The sequence below is a fragment of the Haliotis cracherodii genome, unplaced genomic scaffold, assembly GCF_022045235.1.
Source record: "Haliotis cracherodii isolate W230 unplaced genomic scaffold, xgHalCrac1.p SCAF_24, whole genome shotgun sequence".
Classification (NCBI taxonomy): Eukaryota; Metazoa; Mollusca; class Gastropoda; order Lepetellida; family Haliotidae; genus Haliotis; species Haliotis cracherodii.
Window position 1 is genome coordinate 8,275,734 of NW_027266280.1, and position 25,062 is coordinate 8,300,795.

Here is a 25,062-nt window from a genome sequence, read left to right on the forward strand (position 1 = left end):
TACCGTATTCGACGTAATAAGCGCCCAGGGCGCTCTCAAAATTAGAAATAGGTGGCTCTTATAAGAATATTATTTTGGTGGGAAAAAAACAGAGTTGAAAGATAAATTTCGTGGTTTATGGTGACAGCCTGATATATTTTTCCAGAATTTAATTGCCCATAATTAAGGGTGCATATGACACACGAGTGTGCATATACGCAATAAATAAGTCTTATGTACATTGATCAATCCGAAGGGGTGCTAATTAAGATTGTCTACTAGGCAATATATCAGCAAATATCGCCATTTATTAGAGCAGGGTGCTTATTATGTCGAATACGGTAAGTATATAACATCAATTACTGGATTTACTGGTCCAGACTATTATTTACAGGCAGCGGTCATTGGCTTTAATATTGGAGTGTGGTGTTGTTGAAGTCCCCCAAAAATAATAAAGAGTAATTACAGACTTAAAATTGTCCAAGGTGATATGGCTTTGTGCAGATTGGCCTTGGTCTTCTGTGTTGGTGTTGACTTGTACATATTTGTTCATAGGTGAGGATTCTATTCCGAAGAATGATCCCATCCAGCCCCCGAGGGAGACTGAAATGGACCCCCCAGGACCCAGTCTGGGCCTGACCCAGGAGAATCTGTCCCGCAACAAGACGCTGAGTGCCAGCCAGGGCAGCCTACGAAGCATCCCCGACAACGACAGCAGTGCCACAATGAGTGCTGATGAGGGCCCAGGGCCTGGACCTGGGGCAGGGGCAGGGGCTATCTCACACCACTCCCACTCAGAACCACCCCCACATGTGGCCCCACCTCCACCCCCGAGGCCAGTCAGCCAGCCAACTGGTGAGTCAACATTAAAATTTAAAAAAAAAAAAATTTGAATTCAGTTTTAGATTTGAAAAAGAATTTCGTATTACGGTTTTAGAGGACCTTGAGTAATTTTTTGGTAAGGGACAGAAATTACAACTAGCCTTCTAGCCACTAACACAGACACTTGGCCTAAAATTAAATTTATCCTTTCAGCTAGTAGAACTTGTGACTAGTTTGATGGTGTCCTTCTTGTAGAACTTGAAGATTTTCCAGGGTTAATCTGGGGCGGTCGGGTAGCCTAGTGGTTCAAGCGTTCGCTTGTCACGCCGAAGACGAAGACCTTAAAGCGGAATAAAACCATACTCACTCACTCTCTCCAGGGTTAATCTGACCATTGTTCATATACTGCTCAACTTTTGAAACTGATGTTTTGTATTCTGTGGTACACCAACTGACTACTTATGACATGTATGTGTGAAAAGTTTGAATTATTTCATTATCCTCATCATAAGAGGAGAAGTGGATATTAAACTTAATCAATGAGACTTGATCACTCATTGTCTGTAACCAATCTGTTTGTTACAGCGGAAACTAACGACCTGAAGTCTCAGAGTCCACGACCACGCTCAAACACAGGCACCCCCATCAGTCAGCCTCCTCCCATCTCGCTGAGTGCCAGCCCAATCCCTGCCCCTAGAGAACAACCACAACACTCGACACCCACGCCGGGGGCAAACCTCCGCCCAGAGGGACATCCTGGTCAGAGAGATCCGAACGTTATTGATTTCTCCAATATCAACAAATCAGTTTCTCCATTCCCGAGTCATCTGATGGCTCCGGACATCCGTCTCTCTCCCCGTCCCCCCAGCACACACTCTGAAGGGAGCCGCAGCGCCATCTCACCTCACCCTCAGCAGTTTATCATGGATAAGAAACCAATGAAGCCAGCGTGTGTCCGAGACTTGATCCACTCCGCCATCGAGAGGAACCTTGGGCAGCCCAGTGAGAGATACTCCGACCAAATGCAGGACAGAAGCAGTGAGTGTATTGCTGATTATCTTGCTGATTAACTTGCTGATTATCTTGCTGATTATCTTGCTGATTGATTATCTTGCTGATTAACTTGCTGATTATCTTGCGGATAATCTTGCGGATTAACTTGCTGATTATCTTGCTGATTATCTTGCTGATTAACTTGCTGATTAACTTGCTGATTAACTTGCTGATTATCTGGCTGATTATCTTGCTGATTAACTTGCTGATTATCTTGCTGATTAACTTGCTGATTTACTTGCTGATTGTCTTGCTGATTATCTTGCTGATTATCTTGCTGATTAACTTGCTGATTATCTTGCTGATTATCCTGCTGATTAACTTGCTGATTATCTTGCTGATTATCTTGCTGATTAACTTGCTGATTATCTTGCTGATTATCTTGCTGATTAACTGGCTGATTATCTTGCTGATTAACTTGCTGATTAACTTGCTGATTATCTTGCTGATTAACTGGCTGATTATCTTGCTGATTAACTTGCTGATTATCTTGCTGGTCAGGGGCATTGGGCTAGCATTGTGGTTGAAGTGTTTGCTCGTCATTCCAAAGGCCCTGGTTAAATTCCCAACAAAGCTGGTTTTGTTGATCCCATTTTTGGTGTGCCTCACTGTGATATTGCTGTGATATTTCTAAAAGCAACATAAAACCACACCCGCTCTCACTTACTCAACTATATTCTACCCTGGGCTTCGTCTGTTACAAATTATTGTCAATATGAAGAAACCAAAGCTCCACTTGTTACTTTCATCAATCCTGTTATCTTCGGTAGCCATTGAGGAATCCCACTCACTCACTCACTCACTCACTCACTCACTCAATAAATGTATCCTCATATGGCAGGGGGGTGGTCGGGTAGCCTAGTGGTTAAAGCTTTCGCTCATCACGCTGAAGACCCGGGTTCGATTCCCGACATGGGTACAATGTGTGAAGCCCATTTCTGGTGTCACTCACTCACTCACTCACTCACTCACTCACTCACTCACTCACTCACTCACTCACTCATATGGCAGGCTACCACAGTGATTAAAATGCTGACTTAACATAAAGAAACAATGGTGGTATTTTCTCTCTGTAATGAAATAAGATGTTACCTGGAGCAACCAGTTTGGTTTAGAAGTTTGTCTTATCGCAGACCACTATCTACTGTGACTTAACATTCAAAAACAATTTTCTCACAGTAATAATAGTAGACGTTACTTGTAGCAACCAAATGTGGTTAATAAGTCTCGGTCTTCTTATTTCAGGACCACCATCTTCAGACCCAAACCAAAGACCTCCTGGTGGGCCTATGGCAAACTCTGGGATGCCCCAGGACCTGCGCAAAGAGAAGCGCGATCCAATCATGCCCCCAATGCAGGGTGAATCACGCCCCATGCCCCCATACGGCATGGCCAGACACATGGAGAGGGAAGGGCCTCATGACCATAGGGACTCCAAGGATGCTACAGACTTGTCAAGGAGGCCTCTCGACTTCACGGACAAAGGACCTCATGGCTATAAAGGAGACCCTCGTGACTTCGATCCCCACAGACAACGCACATACGACTCCTACACACGAGCAATTGAAAGGGTCCCCAGTCAGATGGTGGTGCCTCCACCTGCCCATTCGCACCACGGCACTCCTTCTGTGCACCAATCGGATGCAAGTCGAGGAAGACAGGCAGAAATGAGAGACAAATCCCCATCCTTGTATCCTCCTGAACATGGCCGGTCGTTGTCCCCGGCAGTAAGAGGTGGCATTCCCCCACAGTGCAGTTCCCCTTATGGACCTGAATCTGTGAGATCACCAGCTTCCAGAATCCCGCCTCCTCCACCGCTGATTAACAACTCTGCCAAGACCTCCCCCAAACTGACCCGCTCTCCCCCAGGGGGGCCTCATATGATGATACCCCCTGGCTCCATCACCCACGGCACGCCGGTCAGTCACCACTCCACCCCGTCCCCTGTGGGTCACCCTATGACCACTAGCCCTATCGGAAGGAGGATGGAAGGAGTAGCACGGCAGCCCACTCCACCCTCTGCTACACAACGAATGGAAGGGTCGATCACTAAAGGTACCCCTATGAACCGTGAAGGGGGTGTCGGGAGGGGGATGCCACCCGAGGGGATGCCGAGGATGCCAGGGATGATTGACCCGGCCGCTATGGGCAGGGGCCATCCCATGTATGAGGGGCCCTACAGACCCCCAGTGCCTGGAGGCTATGAAAGAGGGGAGGTACCCAAGGCTCAGTACTACCCATATCAATACGCTGAGCAGCCCAACTACAGTAGTTCCAAGCAAACAATCATGAGTGACTTTTTGACAGCTAAGCAGATGCCTCGAAGGTCACCCGCCGCTCAGGAAAAAGATGGACGTTTGTCTCCAAGAGGAAGAGAAAATGCACCAAGAAACTTCCCCGGCAATGTTGATCCGCGAAGCATGGATCCAAGATCCATGCAGGCTATGGTTCCTGTCCACACACAACAAGGAGTTGTTTATGTTAATCCAGCTCAGATTCCGGTTTCTACTGCTGACAGAGTTCAAGGCAAGACTTCACCCTTACCTCCTCGAGCAACACCATCCCCGAGGGATGAGAAAGGAATGTGGGGCCGCCCCCACGGACACCACAACCCCACCTCCACAGCATCCACACTTCCTCTGGATCAGCACCACCCACAGAGACCTAGTATTGTCATGGGCACAGGCAAGCCACCCCACATGGCCGAGATGATGTCATCCCGAATGGAGCAGCAGAGTAGCGGACCCGACAGCACTAGTGTCCAGCGACAGGCCATGTCCCCCAGACAAGCAGAGCAGCGGCATGCCGAGGCACAGATGTCGCACACGATGTTGATGGTTAGAGACCCAAACAGCCGACCTCGTCTTTCCCCAAGTCAACAGATGCAGTATCGGTACCCAGACCAGCAGAAGGACGAGAGGATGGGCATGTCGAGCCCGTGGAACCAGCTCCAGCAGCGGGAAGATCATGGCCAGAAACCCCGGCCATATGACGCCCGACAGATGCCAGAGCATGCACGGAGAGAGCATGAGAGGATGCCTGAGGCACAGATGTATCCAAGAGATGGACGCATGGTTCATGAACCTGGTATGATGTATGCTAAACCAGACGTCCGCGACGTGCGGGAGGTACGCGACGTCCGGGACGTACGTGACATCAGGGATGTCAGGGACAGAGATGAACCAATGTATGTAGACCGAGAGCCCAGACAGCCTGAAGTACAGTCATCGTCAGATTCCACTCCTCAAAGACAAATGACAGATCCAAACTACATCCGTCAAATGACGGGGGACCTGCCAGGATCTGCTATGATCCTGTCGGCCTTCCAGAAAGACTCAGCGGTGGCCCACACGGTCACCCAGCCGACATCTACCAGCACTGCTGCAAGAAGTCTAACGGCAGCTACACTGATTGATGCTATCATCACCCATGAGATCCATCATGCAAATCCGGAAGAGAAAAAGAACGAGCGGAGACCAGCTGCTGGTACAACACCGCCGATGAGCCGACAGTCCGAGATGAACAAACCACCTCAGAGTATGGACACATCAGACCCTAGTCTTCAAGGACCGTACAAGCCACCTCGCAAGTACCACAGTGATCCCCAAGCACAGTCCCGATCTGAGATGGAAGCAGAAAGACAAGGGTTGGCTCATTCAGGGCAACAGATTATTTCAGCCATGGCTGGGAGACAGATGGAACGGGAGGGGAATGGTCCTCACATTGGCCACATCCCTGGCCCCAATGCATTACGTCAGTTCCATGCAGCACAGCAGGCAAATCAGCAGTACGCTCAAGCACAAGCCCAAGCCCAGGCCCAAGCCCAAGCCCAGGCCCAGGCTCAGGCCCAAGCGCAGGCCCAGGCTCAGGCCCAGGCTCAGGCTCAGGCTCAGGCTCTTCAGTTCAGTCAAAGTCAGAGTCAGATGCAGCATCAACAGCATCAAGGTCAAGGTCATCCTGGACCTCCCCACACTCAGGGTCATGGACTTGCTTCTTCACAGTCTCAAGGTCATGGTCAAACCAGTCATTCTGGAGGTCAGGGTTCAGGATCTTCTTCATCCAAGGCCATTACACTCGGGGAACACATCGATGCAATCATTATCAATGACTACCACAGCAAAAGGTCAGGCCAGAACAAAGGTGCGAGTCTTCTCAGCCAAATCAACAGTAGTGGAAGTAAGTCGTCTTTGTAAATACCGTGCATGTTGTACAGCAACCTCTGCTGGTCGTACGACTGGTTGGATTGATGGGTCAGGCAGTCAGGATCAATGACCGATTGCCAGTATTCCATTAGAAACTCAGGTGTGGCTTGTTACTCATAATGTCACTCACTGGGGTGTCTGGATACAGGCCATCATCATTTAGCTGGAATATTGCTGAGTGTGATTTTTAGCACACAAAAAAACCAAGCAAACGACAAGCTGGGATGGAATATGGTTGTAATATTGCTTGTGACGACAAAGGATAGAACTTTAGCATTCCTGATTACACTACTATGAGGTCTCGGGGATATAGCTGTAATATTGCTGACAACTGTTTACTATGAGGTCTCAGGGATATAGCTGTTATATTGCTGACAACTGTTTACTATGAGGTCTCGGGGATATAGCTGTAATATTGCTGACAACTTACTGATAACTATGAGGTCTCAGGGATATAGCTGTAATATTGCTGACAACTGTTACTATGAGGTCTCATGGATATCATAATATTGCTGACAACTGTTTACTATGAGGTCTCAGGGATGTAACTATAATATTGCCGACATCGTCTTGTTCACTAACTATACAGATGTTGCTGTAATATTGCTGATGCAATTACCTAACTTCCAGCAAAAGGACAACCAGTGACCTCCACCCCATCTTTGATCGCCGAGCCACACCCGTCTTTAATGACCAGCCTGACGCCCCCAGTTTCTCGGACATCCCCATCCGAGGTGGGGTCCTCGTCGGACCCCCAGCGGCCCCGAAGTTACTCTGCAAGCACCCCCAACTATGAACAGGTCTACCACGCCAAGTGGAAGAAGAGGGTACAGCAACAGGTGGGCACAGTAACCATGGCAACATCATGGAGATTAGGGCTGGGACGAGTCCAAATTTACTACCGGGTACCCACCCCACCTATTACCCAACCCTACCCGGGTACCCACTGTAGGTCTCAAGAGATAGGTACAAAATGTCTGATTGGGAATTTTTTTAACCATAGCCCTGGAAAACATATTGAGATACATGTATTAAACAATCTCGTCATTCATACACTGAAGTTGACTTAAGTTACTAGTATGTCTTTATTCAACCACATGAAAAGTCAGAAGGAATGGGTGCATTGTCAGAAAGAAATGCGAACTTTAGTGACTTGTAGTGTAACCATAGAGTTCTGGATACATTTTGTCATTAAACAATATATCACATGACTAACCAAGGGTCCTGGTAGTCCTGTGGGTACCCGGGTCCTACTCATACCCACCCGACCTGGGTACCTGAGTTACCCGTCCCAGCCCTAAGGGAGATGACATTTCAGAGTTTAAAACATTCCTGTTGCCATGCTTACTACAACCGTGTTAGTTTACAATACTGACTTGTATAGAGGATGTCATCCTGTACACCCATGGATCCATTCCCCTGGTTCTCATACCATTGGGATGTGAACGTTTACCGTGTCGTTAATTGTAAAACCTAGGTATTACCATTGAAATTTAAAACCTCATAGCAGGTTTAGAAGTGATCTATTTCAAAGCCGAGCTTTGGAAGAGAACCGCTTCAAAACCTGGAATTGGAAGATGAGCTGGTTACCAAGTTGGTTACCCGAGGTTGTCAGAACTTATTGCAATATAGGGTGATACGGTGATAGGTTTATAATTGCTGTTTTCATACTGATAAAATTTCGGAAGAATGATTTTTGATGATAAATAGAATCTCACCCTTGTGTCTTTTGTCGATGAAAGTTAGAAATCCTCAGCAAGGTTTGGAGTTTTAAGCTTTTATAGACTCGTGTTGATACGTCTGATATCACAAGGGTGAGACTCAAACATCCTACAGTTTGATCTAGCAGTAACACAAATTTGACTTGACTTGTATCAAGTTTGCAAGGACTGCCTATTTTCCCGAGTCTGGTGCCCTTTAACTCACAAATGGCTCCAGCATGGTGATTTATGTAGAGAATATTTCTTCGTGTTCATGTCATACTATGTTTACAACACAAGTGTCAAAACACCGGGATTTAGCCGCTGGTGTTGTAAACATAGTATGACATGAACACAAATATTAGGTTCTATCTATTACCAAAGAAGATGTCTACATACAGAGACGAATTTTAGTGTTTACCTGTAAGGACCCCACGTCGCAACAGCAGCAGAACCTCAATTTGTCAAATGACGTAAATAATCTTGAGCTATGACATCATTTCTAGTGTGACCTCACGACACAATAAGATTCGAATGACGTCAACATTGCCGTCCGGATGACGGAAACAATACACTGTTGTCTGGTCACGTGATATGACCCTAGGACACATGTGATTTTTATGAACCCCGATGTGTTGGCCCTTGTAGGTAATTTATTGTGTTATGTTTGCAGCAGGAAATCGAAGCCTCTAGCCACCAGGAGTCTCTGTCCTCGTCTTCAATGCCGTGTCCCTCCCCTCACTCGGGGGTAGAGAGTGAGGGCCTGAGGGTGCCCAGCAAACACAACAGTCCCCAGGGCATGGAGCGGGGTGGGCTCCACGCCGACCAGTCCCGCTCCCCCCAGCCTCCACCCTCCTCACTGCCCGGCCAGCCTCACCTGGACAGCGTCGTCATAGAGCCTGTCTCTCCCACCCCAGGTAGCCCTATGCCACATATTCGCAGGTGTTCTAACTTTCTACCCTATTCTAGTTTATGTTTCACTGCTGCCACTGCTTGTGTCCCTGTCATCAGCTGCTCACGCTCCTCACAGACGCCATCCCTGCCCAATCAGCTCCTGCACATCCATCTTTGATTGCCTTACATCCATCTGCTACGTAGGCTACGTAGAACTGCTGTTTAGTAGCCATAGTAACATGAATGCCTAAACACACACATTCCGAGCTCCAGACGCGAGGTTCGGAGACTTCAGCCCAGCACCGTGTATATGCTTGTACTAACTGTGTAACATGAGGATAGGGTAGTGTTTGTCACCTGGCTGCAAGTGTGTCACCTTGCCTGAACGGCATGGATCAGTGTTCCTGCTCGAAACCAGTGGTTTGCCAGATTCGTTAATTACAGACACGAGTGATAAAGCTGTATACAGCCTACTGTGGTGTATCACTCACTCTCTCTCACTCACTCACTCACTCACTCACAGAACAATACCAACTCACTCACTCACAGAACAATACCAACTCATTCACTCACTCACTCACTCACTCACTCACTCACTCACTCACTCACTCACTCACAGAACAATACCAAGCAGGCACTTGAACACCTAAACCTTTATGTCATCTTCGGCAAAGCTGTTTCAGACAGTGAGCATTGTGAAGATACTTCCCGAACTACCAGGATGTTGCTGTGCAATACCATGATGTACTGATTCATGGCTGCGCCTCTCATTGACTGATCATAGTACCACTCAGGTGTAGATTTGTCAACCCGTAGACAAAGTTCTCAGTACTTTGACTCCCTGATTCTGTACATTGTTTTGCCCCTGGAGCAGAATAGGTTCTGTTCATTGACTGATCATAGTACCACTCACTCTGGTACTCCATTCTTAGTGTAGATTTGACAACCCGTAGACAAAGTTCTCAGTACTTTGACTCCCTGATTCTGTACATTGTTTTGCCCCTGGAGCAGAATAGGTTCTGTTCATTGACTGATCATAGTACCACTCACTCTGGTACTCCATTCTTAGTGTAGATTTGACAACCCGTAGACAAAGTTCTCGGTACTTTGACTCCCTGATTCCCTGCTAACTGCAATATTGCTTTTGACGGTCCTGTATTGTATAGCTGTTATGTTGCTGACTACAGACTTGGGTGATATGACTGTGTAATACCCCAGTGGCTGCTAACTGTAATATTGCTGTCGACGGTCCTGGATTGTATAGCTGTTATGTTGCTGACTACAGACTTGGGTGATATGACTGTGTAATACCCCAGTGGCTGCTAACTGTAATATTGCTGTCGACGGTCCTGGATTGTATAGCTGTTATGTTGCTGACTACAGACTTGGGTGATATGACTGTGTAATACCCCAGTGGCTGCTAACTGTAATATTGCTGTCGACGGTCCTGGATTGTATAGCTGTTATGTTGCTGACTACAGACTTGGGTGATATGACTGTATAATACCCCAGTGGCTTCTAACTGTAATATTGCTGTCGACGGTCCTGGATTGTATAGCTGTTATGTTGCTGACTACAGACTTGGGTGATATGACTGTGTAATACCCCAGTGGCTGCTAACTGTAATATTGCTGTCGACGGTCCTGGATTGTATAGCTGTTATGTTGCTGACTACAGACTTGGGTGATATGACTGTATAATACCCCAGTGGCTTCTAACTGTAATATTGCTGTCGACGGTCCTGGATTGTATAGCTGTTATATTGCTGACTACAGGACATGGCTGTATAGCTGTTATGTTGCTTAGTACAGGTAAGGGAGATGTGCTGTAGCATCGCCGGCTATGACAAAAAACCACACACACACACTCACTCACTCACTCACTCAACATTGAATCCTACCTCTACCATGTATGTCATACAGAAACAGTAGCACTCTCACATGTAGGCCCTCAGATTGATCCAGACACCACCATTGCACTTGCTACAAGAGCTTGCACCTGACTACAGCACAGACAAGGCCTCCTCAGTGTTTAGGGAATGTTTGCATGGCTTCCATCTTGGCCCCTCCTCCCCATCATCTCATCGCGTACTCCAGTGTGCGGACGTAAGTACTGGGGGATGCCAACTCTGGATACTGTTCAAATATATAGCTCGAGGATAACAGTAAGAAATACCAAATTGGAGTGTTTTAAGTAACTGCCATCAACTTGATTCCTTGTCAGTATACTTCACACCTCAAACAGTTGAAATTTGAAGGCTTTCAGTTAATGTGCAGTTTTGAAGAGATGGGATCTCAATATGATGCCATTTATTCCATAAATTGTTAAGAATCAGGGATGATCTCTGACAAAATATAAGTTATCAAAGTTATTACAATTTCCATTTTACTCATGGTTTTTTTTTCGGGTTTTTTTGTCGCATTGTTCAATGAGATTTTACAAGAAATATGCTTTGATTCCAAGTCGAGCACTTTCCTCACGTTTACACATGTATGACAACATGTAAGTTAATGTGGGTGAAGGCTGAGGGGTCATGTGAAGGGTCGGTCAGGGTCAGACAAGGTCAGCCCTATCCCTGACCCCAGTAGGGAGTTCTGGCACTTGTGGGGAGGAGAAAAAAGTATTTTTATGTTCAGTTATCGCTTAAACTCTCATTTGATAAGCTGAGACCGGGCTGACTTATGAAGTTTAACTTCTTTTACTCTTTCAATATGATGCATCAGTACAGACACTTGTACCTTTGCCGCATCATCTTCATTGATACTATGGCTTCTACGCCACTTAATGATGTTGAAATGACAGCTTCGGATTGGTTTTCAAAGATTTTTTTTTTTATATTAAGGGTCTTCAGGACTTTGACCTCTAGTAGGTCATGGTTTAATTTATAGACTCAATTAAATTCTCTTCTCACAAGAAAAGAAGTACTATCTTGTGGAATGTAAGCTTCAAGAAGGGAGATAAGTCAGTAGTTATACGAAAGGCAGACCACTAGAAAATAACTTTACATTAAGTATTTAGACGACACTGAAATTATCCAACTAATCCTCGGAAACTTTAACGTTATTTTAAGTTATTGTCTATGGTGGCAGAGAAGAAATACAATGTTGTATAGTACAAGGTGACAACATAGAACAGTGTGTCTCATTCTTATCATGTTCCTATTACTGAGGGGTGGTGGGGTAGCCTAGTGGTTAAAGTGTTCATCTCATCACCCTGAAGACCTGGGTTTGTTTCCAAACATGGGTACAATGAATGAAGCCTATTGCTGGAATATTGCAATCATCGGCATAAAACCATACTCACTCACTCCCTCCTATCACTGATGCCTCCTGGGATTGGGTGGTCAGGCTTGCTGACTTGGTCGATTCATGTCATCATATCCCAATTGCGTGGATCGATGCTCATGATGTCAAACACTGAATTGTCTAGTCCAGACTCGATTATTTAAACTGACGTCATATAGCTGGAATATTGCTGAGTGTGGCGTTAAACAACAAACAAACCAAACCAAACCACTGATGCCTCCGGCAGAATATCGTGCACTGGAGGGTATAAACAATGTTAATAACTCGCCCAGAACAACTACTGTATCTGTTTGGGATTTTGTTCCTCTGCATCCTGTTGAAATTCTATGCGACCAACGGGGGCACGGGTGGCCCAGTCGTGGCAACGCAGAGTTGCGTCCCTTGGGCACGCCAGAAACCTATGATTGTGGGTTCGAATCCCGGTTCGCCCCGATTATGTTTCTAGGTTTGTCAGCACCATACCCGTGCTCGTGGGTTTCACCGAAGTGGTAAACGTCTGAGACCTGCATCACTTCGGGCTTTCCTCCCACATTAAGCTGACACGCCGTGATATAACTGGAATAATGTTAAAAGCGGCGTTAAACCCAACTCACTCACTCACTATGCGACGAGCTCCATGGTGCTGCTATTATCTATTCTATTCATGTGTACATAATGCCACATAGCTCGTGAGAGATGTCCCTTGACCAGAATGAGCTTGCCAGCTTTGCATTAGGCCTTTTGTGTGCCATTATATATCTGCAGTATGAAACAGGTGCTCTGAATGCTGGCTTTGGATGTTTTATGTTTCCTTATTTAGTAATGTCATAGTATGAACATGTATTGATATCCTGACACATAGATACATCTGCAGTTACACATCAGATGGCCCCCGCCAAATAGGACTCTTTTTATCATGGTATGCCCGTTCAATATCAGGATATCATTGTGATGGTATGCCCACACCAAATAGGATTTTTATATCATGGTATGCCCATTCAATAACAGAATATTTAGTGTGATGGTATGACCACTCAGTATTTGAAATGGCCTCTCGAATTGGGATCTTTTATATCATGGTATGCCCATTCATTATCAAGCTCCTTACCAAGTACTGTCGGACTGCCTAGTCAAGTGATCCCTCATGTCAATGGCCTTCACTTAATGTCCACTGGTTAAGACAAATATGAGTATCGGGATGTCACATTGACTATTGATAGTGGATTGATATTAGTCCTGCACCGTGACTGTGGAATTTGTATTGTTTAGGTATTTATTTTTTCTAAAAGCCTAGGCAAGTCTAGATCAAACTAACCAGGTCTAGTTTGTTTGATTCCACATATGAAAACAGCAAAAGAGGAAAGGTTCTTTCGAAAAAATATTTTTATTATTTTAAAGACATGTTTTCATTGACTAAGTGTAAGTCTAGATTGATATATGCTGTGGGGAATAAACAAGGTGTCATTTGTACCGTTTGTTTGTACCTTGAGAAATATCAAAGATAACAAGTTACTTACCAGACACTTGCATTTCACCCTTATTTTGTTGAGAACGGCTTTGGCTTTGTGTTCCCTTGTAATTTTGCATCAGTATGTCAAAATACAGGACCTCTGTTAAAATGTTCGCCTCTAAACAGCCCTCTGTTGCCGACCATTTAGAACACCATATGTCTAAAAAGCCCTCTGTTGCTGACCATTTAGAACACTGTATGTCTAAACAGCCCTCTGTTGTTGACCGTTTAGAACACCATATGTCTAAACAGCCCTCTGTTGCTGACCATTTAGAACACCATATGTCTAAACAGCCCTCTGTTGCTGACCATTTAGAACATCTTATGTCTAAACAACCCTCTGTTGCTGACCATTTAGAACACTGTATGTCTAAACAGCCCTCTGTTGCTGACCATTTAGAACACCGTATGTCTAAACAGCCCTCTGTTGCTGACCATTTAGAACATCTTATGTCTAAACAGCCCTTTGTTGCTGACCATTTAGAACACCATATGTCTAAACAGCCCTCTGTTGCTGACCATTTAGAACATCTTATGTCTAAACAGCCCTCTGTTGCTGACCATTTAGAACATCTTATGTCTAAACAGCCCTCTGTTGCTAACCACCTCCTTTGAAACATCTTATGTCTAAACAGACCTCTGTTGCTGACCTTTTTGAACATCTTATGTCTGAACAGATCCTTTGGCTGATCCCCTCCTTTGAACATGTTATGGCTAAACAGCCCCCTGTTGCCGACACACAGTAGGTATATTGTTGACCAATGCAGACCCCACACATTCTGCTGCTAGATGTCCCCTATATTAGCCTTGTATGTATCATGTCCTTTGTGTTTGTGTTTCAAGTTGACTGATCTAGCTTTATGGTTATATTGGCAGGCCACCACCCCCACCACCAGCCAGCCGACAGCAGTGGCCAGGGCCCCACTACGTCCGAGACTACACCCGCTACTAAAGCTAAGCCAGAGTTCAACATCAACACCTTGGACTTTATTATGAGGAGGAGAATAGAGAAAGCGTTAATGGAGGAACCTAGCCCCAGTCAGTCGGAGCAGCAGATAGAGTCCTCCGTGCCATCACTCTCTCAGTCTCGCCTAGGTCAGCAGCAGCAGCAGCAGCATGCTGCCGAGTCTTCAGTGTCACCCTCGCTTGCCGCTTCTCGGCTTGTGACACAGCAACAGCAGCAGATGCCACCCAGCCAGCCTCTGCCTTCAAACCGCCAACTGCTTCAGCTTCCAGACACTCGACAAGATGCACGCCAGCAACCAGGAGATAGTCGACTAGGTCATCAGGACAGTAGGTCTTCCGACTCCCAACCCGGTCCACCTGATGGAAGGACGTCTCAACAGCAGCAGGAAGCTTTCCCCAGCAGCTCATCTCAAGTTGATCCATCATCTGCCCAAGCTCAGGAATCAGATGATCGTCACATGCCTGGGATCCGACCAATGGTGGCTGTTTCAGCAGCAGCAGAATCCTCGGAGGCTAGCCATGTAAGTGCGGCTACCCCACACTATCAACAGCCCAAGAAGCGTGGCATGACAAGGCCTCCGGGCAAATTTGCTGCTCCAACCAGAGATCTGCCTCGCCCTTCATCTGCTGCAGATATGCAAAAAGCGTCATCTTCAGGGAAGAAAAACAAGTCCTCAGAATACGATTTTCCCGATAGTCCTGAAGAGGAGGGAATCAGGAAAACCCCAAGTAGCTATATGGCTTTATCAAGTTCTCTGTCACGGAGTCCGAGGCGGGGGCACGTGGACAGCTCCGAGAGCCGCTCAGATGGCAGCAGCAAAGGTGAGGGAAACATTGGCAGTTCCGTTGATGAGGGGGCGAGCGGAGATGGAGATAAGGTGACATCGCAAAGCAAGGACCCAAATGAGGCTCAAGGTTACGCAAGCTTCCTTGTTGGGCAGCAGGTTTCGGATAGCTCCCATTTGGGGATGGAACCTGAGTCGCGGAACTTTCCACGCAGCAGATTCGGAGGGCGAGCTGAGAGTGGAGAAGCTGATGAAAGTTCCAACATCTCTCACCCGAGTATCGACAGCACACACTCTGACCACATGGTCATTGATGAATCCGACATCGGCAGCTCCACGGGTGCAGACGTCTCCTCAGGTGGTCCGATGGTGGACAGACCTCGGTCTGCCAAGAGCTCCCCTCGTGTTCATGACAACAGTCCTCAGTGTAGCACAGATGTTTCTTACGAGGCAGCAGACAATACAAGCCAGGGCCGAGGGGGGTCGGACAATCTCCCTTCCATGTCCTATGTTCAGCGATCTCGCAGTCCACGAGCAGTGGAGTCCAGCTTCATGGGAGTGGACGTCAACAACCGACCGCACTCGAGCTCCGACCTGCCAACAAGCATGGCGTCCGTTATCCCTGGGTCAGGGGACGTCAGTAGCTATTCCTACTCCAACCCTGCTCAACCTGTTGTGTCCAGCATGATCGTGGAGGCCGAGCACGCTGTTATCTCCCGTGACCAGGAACCCATGCCCTTATACTCAGCTCAGTACGAAATGCTCTCAGATGATGATGACTAGTCCAGACACGCTAGTTTTAACACAAAAGTCACTTCATTTGTGTATGTACGCATTACAAGCTTCTCAAACTGGGTGATGTAAAAAGGGATTTTTCTTCATCGTTTTTTTAAATGTTTCATAAGAGATGAAATTTTGCATAAGGACAATATGTGTGTTGACATATCACTCCACAAACTGCCATATGACTCGACTCGTTGTCGCAGTCTGATGTACATGTCAGTGGAAACTTGTTTTGTATTTCAGTATGTACTAGAGCATGTGTCAAGGGATGAAGGGGAACAAAACAGTTCCCCATGGCCATCTACATGCCTCTATCTTGTCTCATTCATCTGCTTGTATTCTTTCAAACACTGTGTTCGAGATTTTGTTGAATGTGCGATGTTAAGCTTAGTTCCATTCTTCTTGATAGTGTCATCATGGTACATCAGCAGATCAAGGTCTGTTGAGTTCAGAAGGACACCCAGTTTATATTTGATCATTGTAATCTATTCAGTATGGTTTTCCGTATGGTATCTCGGATTTGTCATCCGTTCGTAGATTCAGTTTTATATTGGATAATTCACTGCTGAATGGCAGAAGTACTTAATTTGGGGAAGACATTTAATCAATGATGAGTAGTGGTTCACCAAAACTACTGGAGGGTGTGAATTACATTTCGTTAATTTTACAAAATACTAAAAAACTTTTGTGACTAGAATATTTAGAAATACAGTAGGATGAACGTAGACTAAGCTATGGGTAAAAGTCTGATAATGTAACACCATCACTTAAGTACTCATAGTATTATATTTTAGAGACGATGATGACAGTTTGATGTGTCTATTGATTGTTGAAGGAAACAGTTGACTTTCTTTTTACTGACCGTCATATAGCTGGAATATTGCTGAGTGCGGCGTTAAGCAACTGACAAATCTTGGGTACAGACAACTTGTGTTAATGATTTTATGTGTCTCAAGTGCTTCACAGAGTTTGTAGGGATGAACTATTAACATGAATGGATGGTGGCCTGTGTGAGAGATGAGTGTTATGTTGATGTAATGGGTGGAGAGCTTGTGTGTGCCGGTGTTGGAGAGATTGTGTGTTATTTGGTGTCATGTCAATGTCGTGTTCCATGTTGGTGTGGTGTGTCCGTGTGTCAGCGAAAGAAAAAGAGGATGTGTGTGTTGGGAGGGGGAAGGGGGAGGCGACTGATAAATATAATACTCAACTTTTTAAAGGGATATTTTGAGTGTCAAAGAGGAAGGTAAATCTGACCGGTTATTTGGAGATCTCATACGAACAGGATGCAATTTGGACAAGAAACTGACATGTTGCTTCATTTCAAGCAATATTAAATAAAACATTAATTAAACATTTAAATATGTTGTCTCCCAACCTTTAAAAGTATGAGTATCCTTATCAAGAGTTGAGTGGTATATGTGTGCACATGCCTGGGCTTTGGGTGGGTGGGTGGATGGATGTTTGTGCGGTGTACATGTTTGCATACAATGTCGGGATGTTGTGTCAGCTCCCTGTGGCTCGGTGTCTGGTGAATGGTTCATACATCCCTGCAGATCTTGTACTGAGGATGAGCTGCAGATTGGCTCACGTGGATGTACCTCACTGTTAACATTATCTTGTTATTCATATAAAAAAACCAAATCAATGTGAACTGTGTTTGTTGTCTTTGTAAGTTTGTTTGTTGTTTAACGCCACACTCGGCAATATTCCAGCTTTATGACAGCCCCAATTGCGTGGCTCGATGCTCATGATATTAATCACTGGATTGTCTGGTCCAGACTCGATTATTTACAGACCGCCGTCATATAGCTGGAATATTGCTGAGTGCAGTGTTAAACAACAAACCAACCAATCAAATTTATGACAGCAGTCTGTAAATAATCGAGTCTGGACCAGACAATCCAGCGAGTGATATCATGAGCATCGATCTATGCAATTGGGATACGATGACATGCATCAACTAAATCAGTGCGCAGACCACCCGATCCCGTTAGCCGCATCTTACGACAAGCATAGTTGCCTTTTATGGCAAGAATGGGTTGCTGAAGACCTGTTCTGATCCTTCACAGGTCTGTCTTTGCGAGACGTGTCATAGTACCAATATGGGGCACATGAGGCCCAGTTGTCTAAATCACTGCAAATTGGTCTAGAGAGGGGCAACCTTTAGAATCATGCCAGAATTCTTGGATCGTGGGTTTGAAACCCATACTTGCCCTGATGGTTTCTAGGTTTGTCAGCACCCTACCTATCCTCACGGGTTTCACCAATGTTGTAAACGTGACCTGCATCACTTCAGGCTTTCCTCCCACACAAGGTAACATGCTGTACCATGTAACTGAGATTCTGTTTAAAGTGGGGTTTAACCCAATATACTTGCTCCGAGTGTTAAAAGGAAAACGGAGGAAAATGGCTCAAGATTAAGGAATGTAAGACTGAAAATCGAGAATGTTTTTGATCCTAGACCTGTTGACGTTTGTTTATATGTTGTTTAACGCTGCACACAACTCTATGACAGCGGTCTGTAAATAATCGAGTCTGGACCAGACAATCCAGTGATTGACATCATGAGCATTGATCCACACAACCGGGATACGATGACATGCATCAACCAAGTCAGGGAGCCTGACCACCTGATCCTGTCAGTGGCCTTACAACAAGCATAGTTGCCTCTTACGGCAAGCATGGGTTGCTGAAGACCTATTCTACCCCAGATCTTCATGAATCTGGTGCTTAGTGACACAGGTTTCTCCTAAAATTGTTTAAGATCACCAGGTTCCAATATGAAACCAGGGTCACCACACTGTACATCACCTGTTCATATTTATTACATAAAACATTCACAACAGCTTTGGGCCAGATGATTTACGATTTTTTGCCCCCTGAAAAGCTGTTTAATTCTTTATGCACACCTGTGGTTTTATTTGTTGATTGACGCAGCAGGTACATGTAGGACACAACAGCTGATACACACCAGGCAGGTACATGTAGGACACAACAGCTGATACACACCAGGCTGGTACATGTAGGACAACGGCTGGTACACGTAGGACACAACGGCTGATACACACCAGGCTGGTGCACGTAGGACTCAACAGGCTGGTACACGTAGGACACAACAGCTGATACACAACAAATACTTGGAGATGTATGCAAAGCATTTTTTTATTCAATCAAAAATAAGGTGAAGTTAGGGATATCATTGTATATCTCAAAAAAGATCCATAATTATTTTATCATGTTTATATTGATACTGTATTGACAAAAAGTAAGATTAATAATACCAAAAAAATTATTCTCTGACACAGAAACATTTACCTAGATAACATGGACAATGGTAGAAAATTCAGTTTTATGCATTTAATGGATCAGCCTTGTTCAGATAGATTTTTTTATAACTATACACAGACAGAAAGACTAATTTCGTTATTTATCGATATATTATGATACTTTTGAGTTGATATATCGTCACAAAATTTTCAAATAAATGACACCCTTACTTGAAGGCAGTATACAACAAAATAATGTCAGGTGAGGTGGCCTCACGTATCACAGTCTTAAAACAGCTGCACTATCTCAGGGCTTCCACTCAAAACAGCGGCACTATCTCTGGGCTTCCACTCAAAACAGCTGCACTATCTCCGGGCTTCAACTCTCCGGGAACCAGACCCCTGACGGGGCCGACTCCCAGAACTTGTCACTGACCTTGATCCTCGCTGACCTATGACCTCTTCATCCACGACTGTGTGTTTCTTTTTACGTTGACCACACATTGATTTCAGCATATGCAAAATGGCTGTTGGTGCGACATTCATTTTCAGAAGGTCCATGATAATCCTGGAGTGTCAACGACAAAATGTTAAGGCAACAAACAAACTTTGTACAGATTCATGTGTGACACTAATACAATTTCATTGCTTCTGTGAATTTGACATTAAGTAAAATCTGTAATGACTATTATCACTATTTGAGGGACAAACAGGATATTTGTATCTTTCCAAGACACACAAAACAGATTCTAATAATATGTGAAGTGTATATTTAACTAGAATGACAAATCTGACCAACAGATTAGAGACTGTCTATCCCTGGCAACCCCTAAATACTCAGCCGTTAAATAAGTTGAAATTAGTTTTAAACCACATTCAGTCCTATTACCCAGTAAACCTGTGGAGAGATTGTTTGCTTGTTTGTTTGTTGTTAAACGCCGCACTCAGCAACATTCCAGCTATACGACAGCTGTCTTTAAATAATCAAGTCTGGACCAGACAATCCAGTGATTGACATCATGAGTATCGATCCACGCAATTAGGATACAATGACATGTATCAACCAAGTGAGCGAGTCTGACCATCAGATCCCATGTGTCGCTTCTTAAGACAAACAGTCGCCTTTTAAGGCGAGCATGGGTTGCTGAAGACCTTTTCTACCCCAGATCTTGACAGGTAAAGAAACAGGATGTGGAACAATGAACATTATGAAGCTGTTTAGGGAATGTTTTCTTGTGAAATCACACAACAATACAGCTTGCGCTCTCAACAAAAGAAAACTATTTTCTTTCAATTCAAATTCAAATGTTTATTGTATGAAAGGCTACAGATCCAAACACACGAAATGCACACAATATAGTGCATGATCACAGGACAGATAGGTTCACTTGTTTCATTTAAGTACATTTCTGCTCCTGAAGGCATGCTTGACATAGACAGATTCTAAGACTTCAAATATTGTGGTTGCCATGAGCATGATGAGGTGCAAAAATTGTTGGACTAAAGTCAAACAATCTCATTAAAATCAGACCTTAGTTCTCGCTACCGCTGAACAAAGATCTGAAGACATCCCATAAGGGGTCGCGTCAGAACGACCTTTCATCCGACTTATCAGAGCGTCGCTTACCAGATCATGAAAGTGACAGTCGGAATGTGATTTCTACCTTGAAATGCATAACACAGGGTATTCCGAACGATAGTTATGGGTTTAATGACTGAATCCATACAATCTAGATCATCTATTAGCCATTCCAGAATGTTCTTTTGTTCTGGTTTCAAATTTGTAATCGAGAATTTGTCAAAATATATTTCGAAGCATAGCCGCCAATTTGAAATTGGTGCCGTAAAGCATGAGAAAGCTCCCTTCTGATTGGTCAATCCATTGGTGGGTCAAAGTTCGCTCAAGGTCGGTCTGACGTGACCCGTAATGGGATGTCCTCAGATCTTGGTTTAGCGGTAGCAAGAACTATGATCTGATTTCAATGAGATTGAAAGTCAAATTACATATTATTTGGTATGTATTTCTTTCGAATGTCTATTAAGGATGGACATATGAAGGTGAAATGATACAGAGCTCCAGATAACTTTTTGAGCAATTGAGTTTTTACTCTAGGGTTTATATATCAATTGGGCTTTTTTTTCATTGGGTAACCAATATTTTTTCACTCATCTATTCATCACTCTATTGGGTTTTTCCCAAAATTAGTGAACATTTTAAGATTTAAAAAAAACGAAATAATGTTTTTGATTTTAATAACTGTTCTAAATATATAGGCTCGTAATTGTGTTTCAGAAATCAGCTCCTTTGTACACATGCTTCATTGGGTATATTGCTTGTGCTGTTTTTATACATTTGTTTTTTTTCATTAATGCATGCATTTCTGTACGCAAGTTAATTGAAAGTAATTGGGTTTTGAAAATTTTGGGGGGTTATTTTACGCAAATACGCTGCTTATCTGTAGCTCTGTACAGATCTTCGATATTGTTTAGATTACAACATGTACAGAATCTTTTAGATTGTGAAATTTTGTTGTGTCTCCCATTATCAATATCAAGCATGTAGGCATGCCCAATGTACACAAGGTAGAATCTGTTAAATTTTTCTCTGCTTTTTGGCTTATCTTAAAAAGTGTATAACATACACATCTAGTACTAGACCCCAGACAATCTGATTCTACCACTGTCACTAGGCTCTAAATAAAAAAATATTGCAAAAACATCTGTGCCAAGTTCCAGCTTGGTCCATGATAGTCATGCTGATAGTGAGTTAGTGAGTTAGGTTAAATGCCGCTTTGAACAGTATTCCAGTTATATCAAGGCTTGTCAGCTTAATGTGAGAGGAAACACTGAAGTGGTGAAACCTACGAGCACGGGTACAGTGCTGACAAACCTCGAAACGTAATCAGGGCCAACTGGAATTTGAATTCACAATTACAGGTTCCTGGCATGCGCAGGGGGTGCAACTCTGCACAGCGAATTACTGCCCCTTCATGTTAGTAAGTCTAGTTGCTGCACAATAGATCATGTTCACAACATCTGGCTACTCACTTAAACACGCTGGGGTCAAGGGTCACGCCTCCTAGTTGACCCAGCTCGTACAGCTCGGCCTCCTCTGGGGTCAGGATGTTTTTACTGAGGAGGGAGAACTGGAGAACCTGGCTGGAGGAGGTCATCTCGTCCAGCAGCCAACACAGGTGGTCAGTCAGAGGTCAAATTCACGGGCTGTAACATTAAAAGTTATGATATCACGTCATAGGTGGTCAGTCAGAGGTCAAATACACGAGCTGTAACATTAAAAGTCATGATATCCCATCAAGGATGGTCAATCAGTGGTTTCAAATATGCTGGAAAAGTGAAACATTCTGATGATAAGATTGTTCTTATACAGTCACATGCCTTTGACTTTGTCAGCGGTATGTGTTAGTCAACACTGTTTTTTATGGGAATGTTTGGCATACTGTTCGACTTTGAAACTGCAGAATTTCAGAATTGCATAAATTCCCGAGGACATTATTTACATATTTTGTTTACAAGCAGTCGACACAAGCAAAATGTGGTCGATATTAAAGGTGAACATAGTGAATGTTGCATCAATTTACATGACGTCAGCAAAAACACCTCTTTAGAAAACGTCCAACTTTATGAGTAGTGAGGTGGGGTCCTGGTTATTTTTATGGATGACAAAGGTGTTGTGTACGTTCCTGTACCAGCAGATGGGTTGGATAGGGGATGTGGAGAGGGCTTGTTCTTCAAAATGGGCCATGTAGATTTCTGTAAGGATTGGGGAGTGAGGGGATCCGATGGGGAGACCGTGGATCTGCTTGTAGGTGGTGTCTGCATATATACCTCTTATCACTTGGTTGTTGCTCCAGCTTGATAACATTGCCATATGCAATAAACCAGAAGTTGTTATCCATAAAGTTGTATGTTTCCTTACTTACCAGCCTTATCACCAACTTCTAGAATGCCAATCAAATAGTCAAACACCCCTTCACGATTCTTAGGGTCAGTTGTGAGGTCGGTTATGGGCATGGTGGGTTAGCAATCTCTTTTAACATATAATTCCAAAGTAATCTGAGGAACCTCTGTACAATTTTTCTCAAGTTTCGACTTTCATGGTAAATATGACTACCACACATGCGCATAACAGGAAACAATAGGGTGCTGCTGACTTAGTAAACAAGCACAATTTTTTGGTGATAGTGCCTGTGGCCCCCAGGTAGGGTGTTGGCTAATTAGATTAACAAATTAGTCTAGCTTAGCTTCAAGCTGGCAATGTGAGTTTGATCCTCCAAGCGGCCCTAAATAAAATGAAAAACAATGCACTACTCCCAAGTCAGGTAATGACAAATGGGTACTCAAGTCTATTTTTTGGTACCCATCACAGCCCTAAACAGTTTCCAAGCAGCAAAAATATGAAAAGGGGATAAACTGAGATGTAAGCAGATGACCACAGAGCGTGGTGTTAATCTCCATCCTTCAAACATCACAGATCTGAAAAAAACAATGGCTTTATAAAAACATGTGAAACGAATGGCCCTCGCACTTTCGAAAATATTGCAAATTAGTACTTACATTTTTATACTATCAACTGTCATATATTCGACACACAACACGGGAAATGCACCGTATGATAGGGTACTGGGCCCTTTACTTTCACCTATTAGTATTTCATATTATAGATAATATCAACAATTCTTCAAGACAATCTGGCCGAGCCCACCTTTTGCCTAACTTTTCCTAACCATGCTGACTGCATCAATATTAGAAAATAAAGCCACATCAGAGATAATAACTTACATCGAAGTTATAATCGGTTTAGCACACTGTTGCAAACATCTTCATCTTATCTCAGATAAACTCCATCAGTGAGTCAACTTACAATTTAAGTTTTCCGCATTTATCATAACCGGAAGTTGTAATGTATTTACCGGATGTAGCGCAGCGATTCGTATTATGTACTACTTACTCAACAACTTATGTTATAACAAGTTCATTTTTGAGGGACAACATACCTCTGATGCTCATGTATTGTTTCTCCATTTGACACGTGTTTGTCATTCAGTGATAGAACTGGGCAATTCTAGTGTCTAGAATCGATTATCTTATGCTATTGGAACCACCATGGTAAAGGGACGGCTTAGAGCTTCACCGTTGTAAAGTAATAAGAGAAGCCTATCCCATATCACCCACCCCCACCCACCCATATATATATACACACGCACAAACCCAACCCACACCCCGCCCCAACCCACCCTCACAGGTAGCACATTAATCCAGGAGGTCCCAGAATGAAGTTATCTTATTTCAGAATATATCTACAAAATATTCAATCATGTCTAATGTGGCCAGGAACAATGCTTAATTTCCTGATTTCCTTGAGCTGAGGTAATCTGCACTTGCCAGATCATTCTAGACTTGAATTGGATTCATATTTTAATTTATTCTCTAGCGTCTGGGAGACAACAAAAATAACAAAAACGTTTATTTCGCTTCAAGGTCATAGCTTACATATTGAAGGTCCCAATTGTGTGGATCGATGATCATGATGTCAATCACTGGATTGTCTGGTCCAGACTCGATTATTTACAGGCCGCCGTCATATAGCTGGAATATTGCTGAATGCGGAGTTAAACAACAAATAAACAAACCAACAAACATATTGAAGGTAAAGCAAGGTTATGTCACGTGACACACGGGCACCAGACACACGTGCATCACGTGTAATCGGTCCGTGCTGCAACACACTCATACATTTAATAAAAGATTTTAAGATTTTCTTTTACAGATTGTGCAAGTTTTCTTTGTTCTAATAAGC

The 25,062-nt window shown here is 44.1% G+C and overlaps 2 protein-coding genes across 8 annotated transcripts in view; one reads left to right on the forward strand and one right to left on the reverse strand.

Moving 5' to 3' along the window:
- LOC139472335 (nuclear receptor corepressor 1-like) overlaps positions 1-17,610 on the forward strand; it is a 124,051-nt gene extending 106,441 nt beyond the window's left edge. For 4 of the 6 annotated variants that reach the window (XM_071254790.1, XM_071254791.1, XM_071254793.1 and 1 more), the window contains 6 exons: positions 535-834; positions 1,387-1,839; positions 3,100-6,030; positions 6,687-6,895; positions 8,430-8,673; positions 14,321-17,610. In XM_071254790.1, coding sequence (XP_071110891.1) covers positions 535-834; positions 1,387-1,839; positions 3,100-6,030; positions 6,687-6,895; positions 8,430-8,673; positions 14,321-15,978 — 5,795 coding nt within the window. In that variant the 3' untranslated portion in view covers positions 15,979-17,610. Of the gene's footprint in view, positions 1-534; positions 835-1,386; positions 1,840-3,099; positions 6,031-6,686; positions 6,896-8,429; positions 8,699-14,320 lie in introns of all 6 variants that reach the window. The other 2 variants (XM_071254792.1, XM_071254795.1) reach the window with 2 other exon arrangements.
- A 1,555-nt stretch (positions 17,611-19,165) lies between these two features.
- Positions 19,166-24,175, reverse strand: LOC139472419 (mitotic-spindle organizing protein 2B-like). Of its 2 annotated transcripts, none has more exons than XM_071254895.1 (3): positions 24,127-24,175; positions 22,293-22,466; positions 19,166-19,812 (listed from the first exon to the last, which is right to left on the reverse strand). In XM_071254895.1, exons 2-3 carry the CDS (start codon positions 22,415-22,417, stop codon positions 19,611-19,613), a joined length of 327 nt encoding a protein of 108 aa, XP_071110996.1. In that variant the 5' UTR covers positions 22,418-22,466; positions 24,127-24,175; the 3' UTR covers positions 19,166-19,610. The 2 variants fall into 2 exon arrangements, with proteins under 2 accessions (XP_071110996.1, XP_071110995.1); XM_071254894.1 differs by having other exon boundaries at positions 24,045-24,159.
- Between the last annotated feature and the right edge of the window lie 887 nt (positions 24,176-25,062).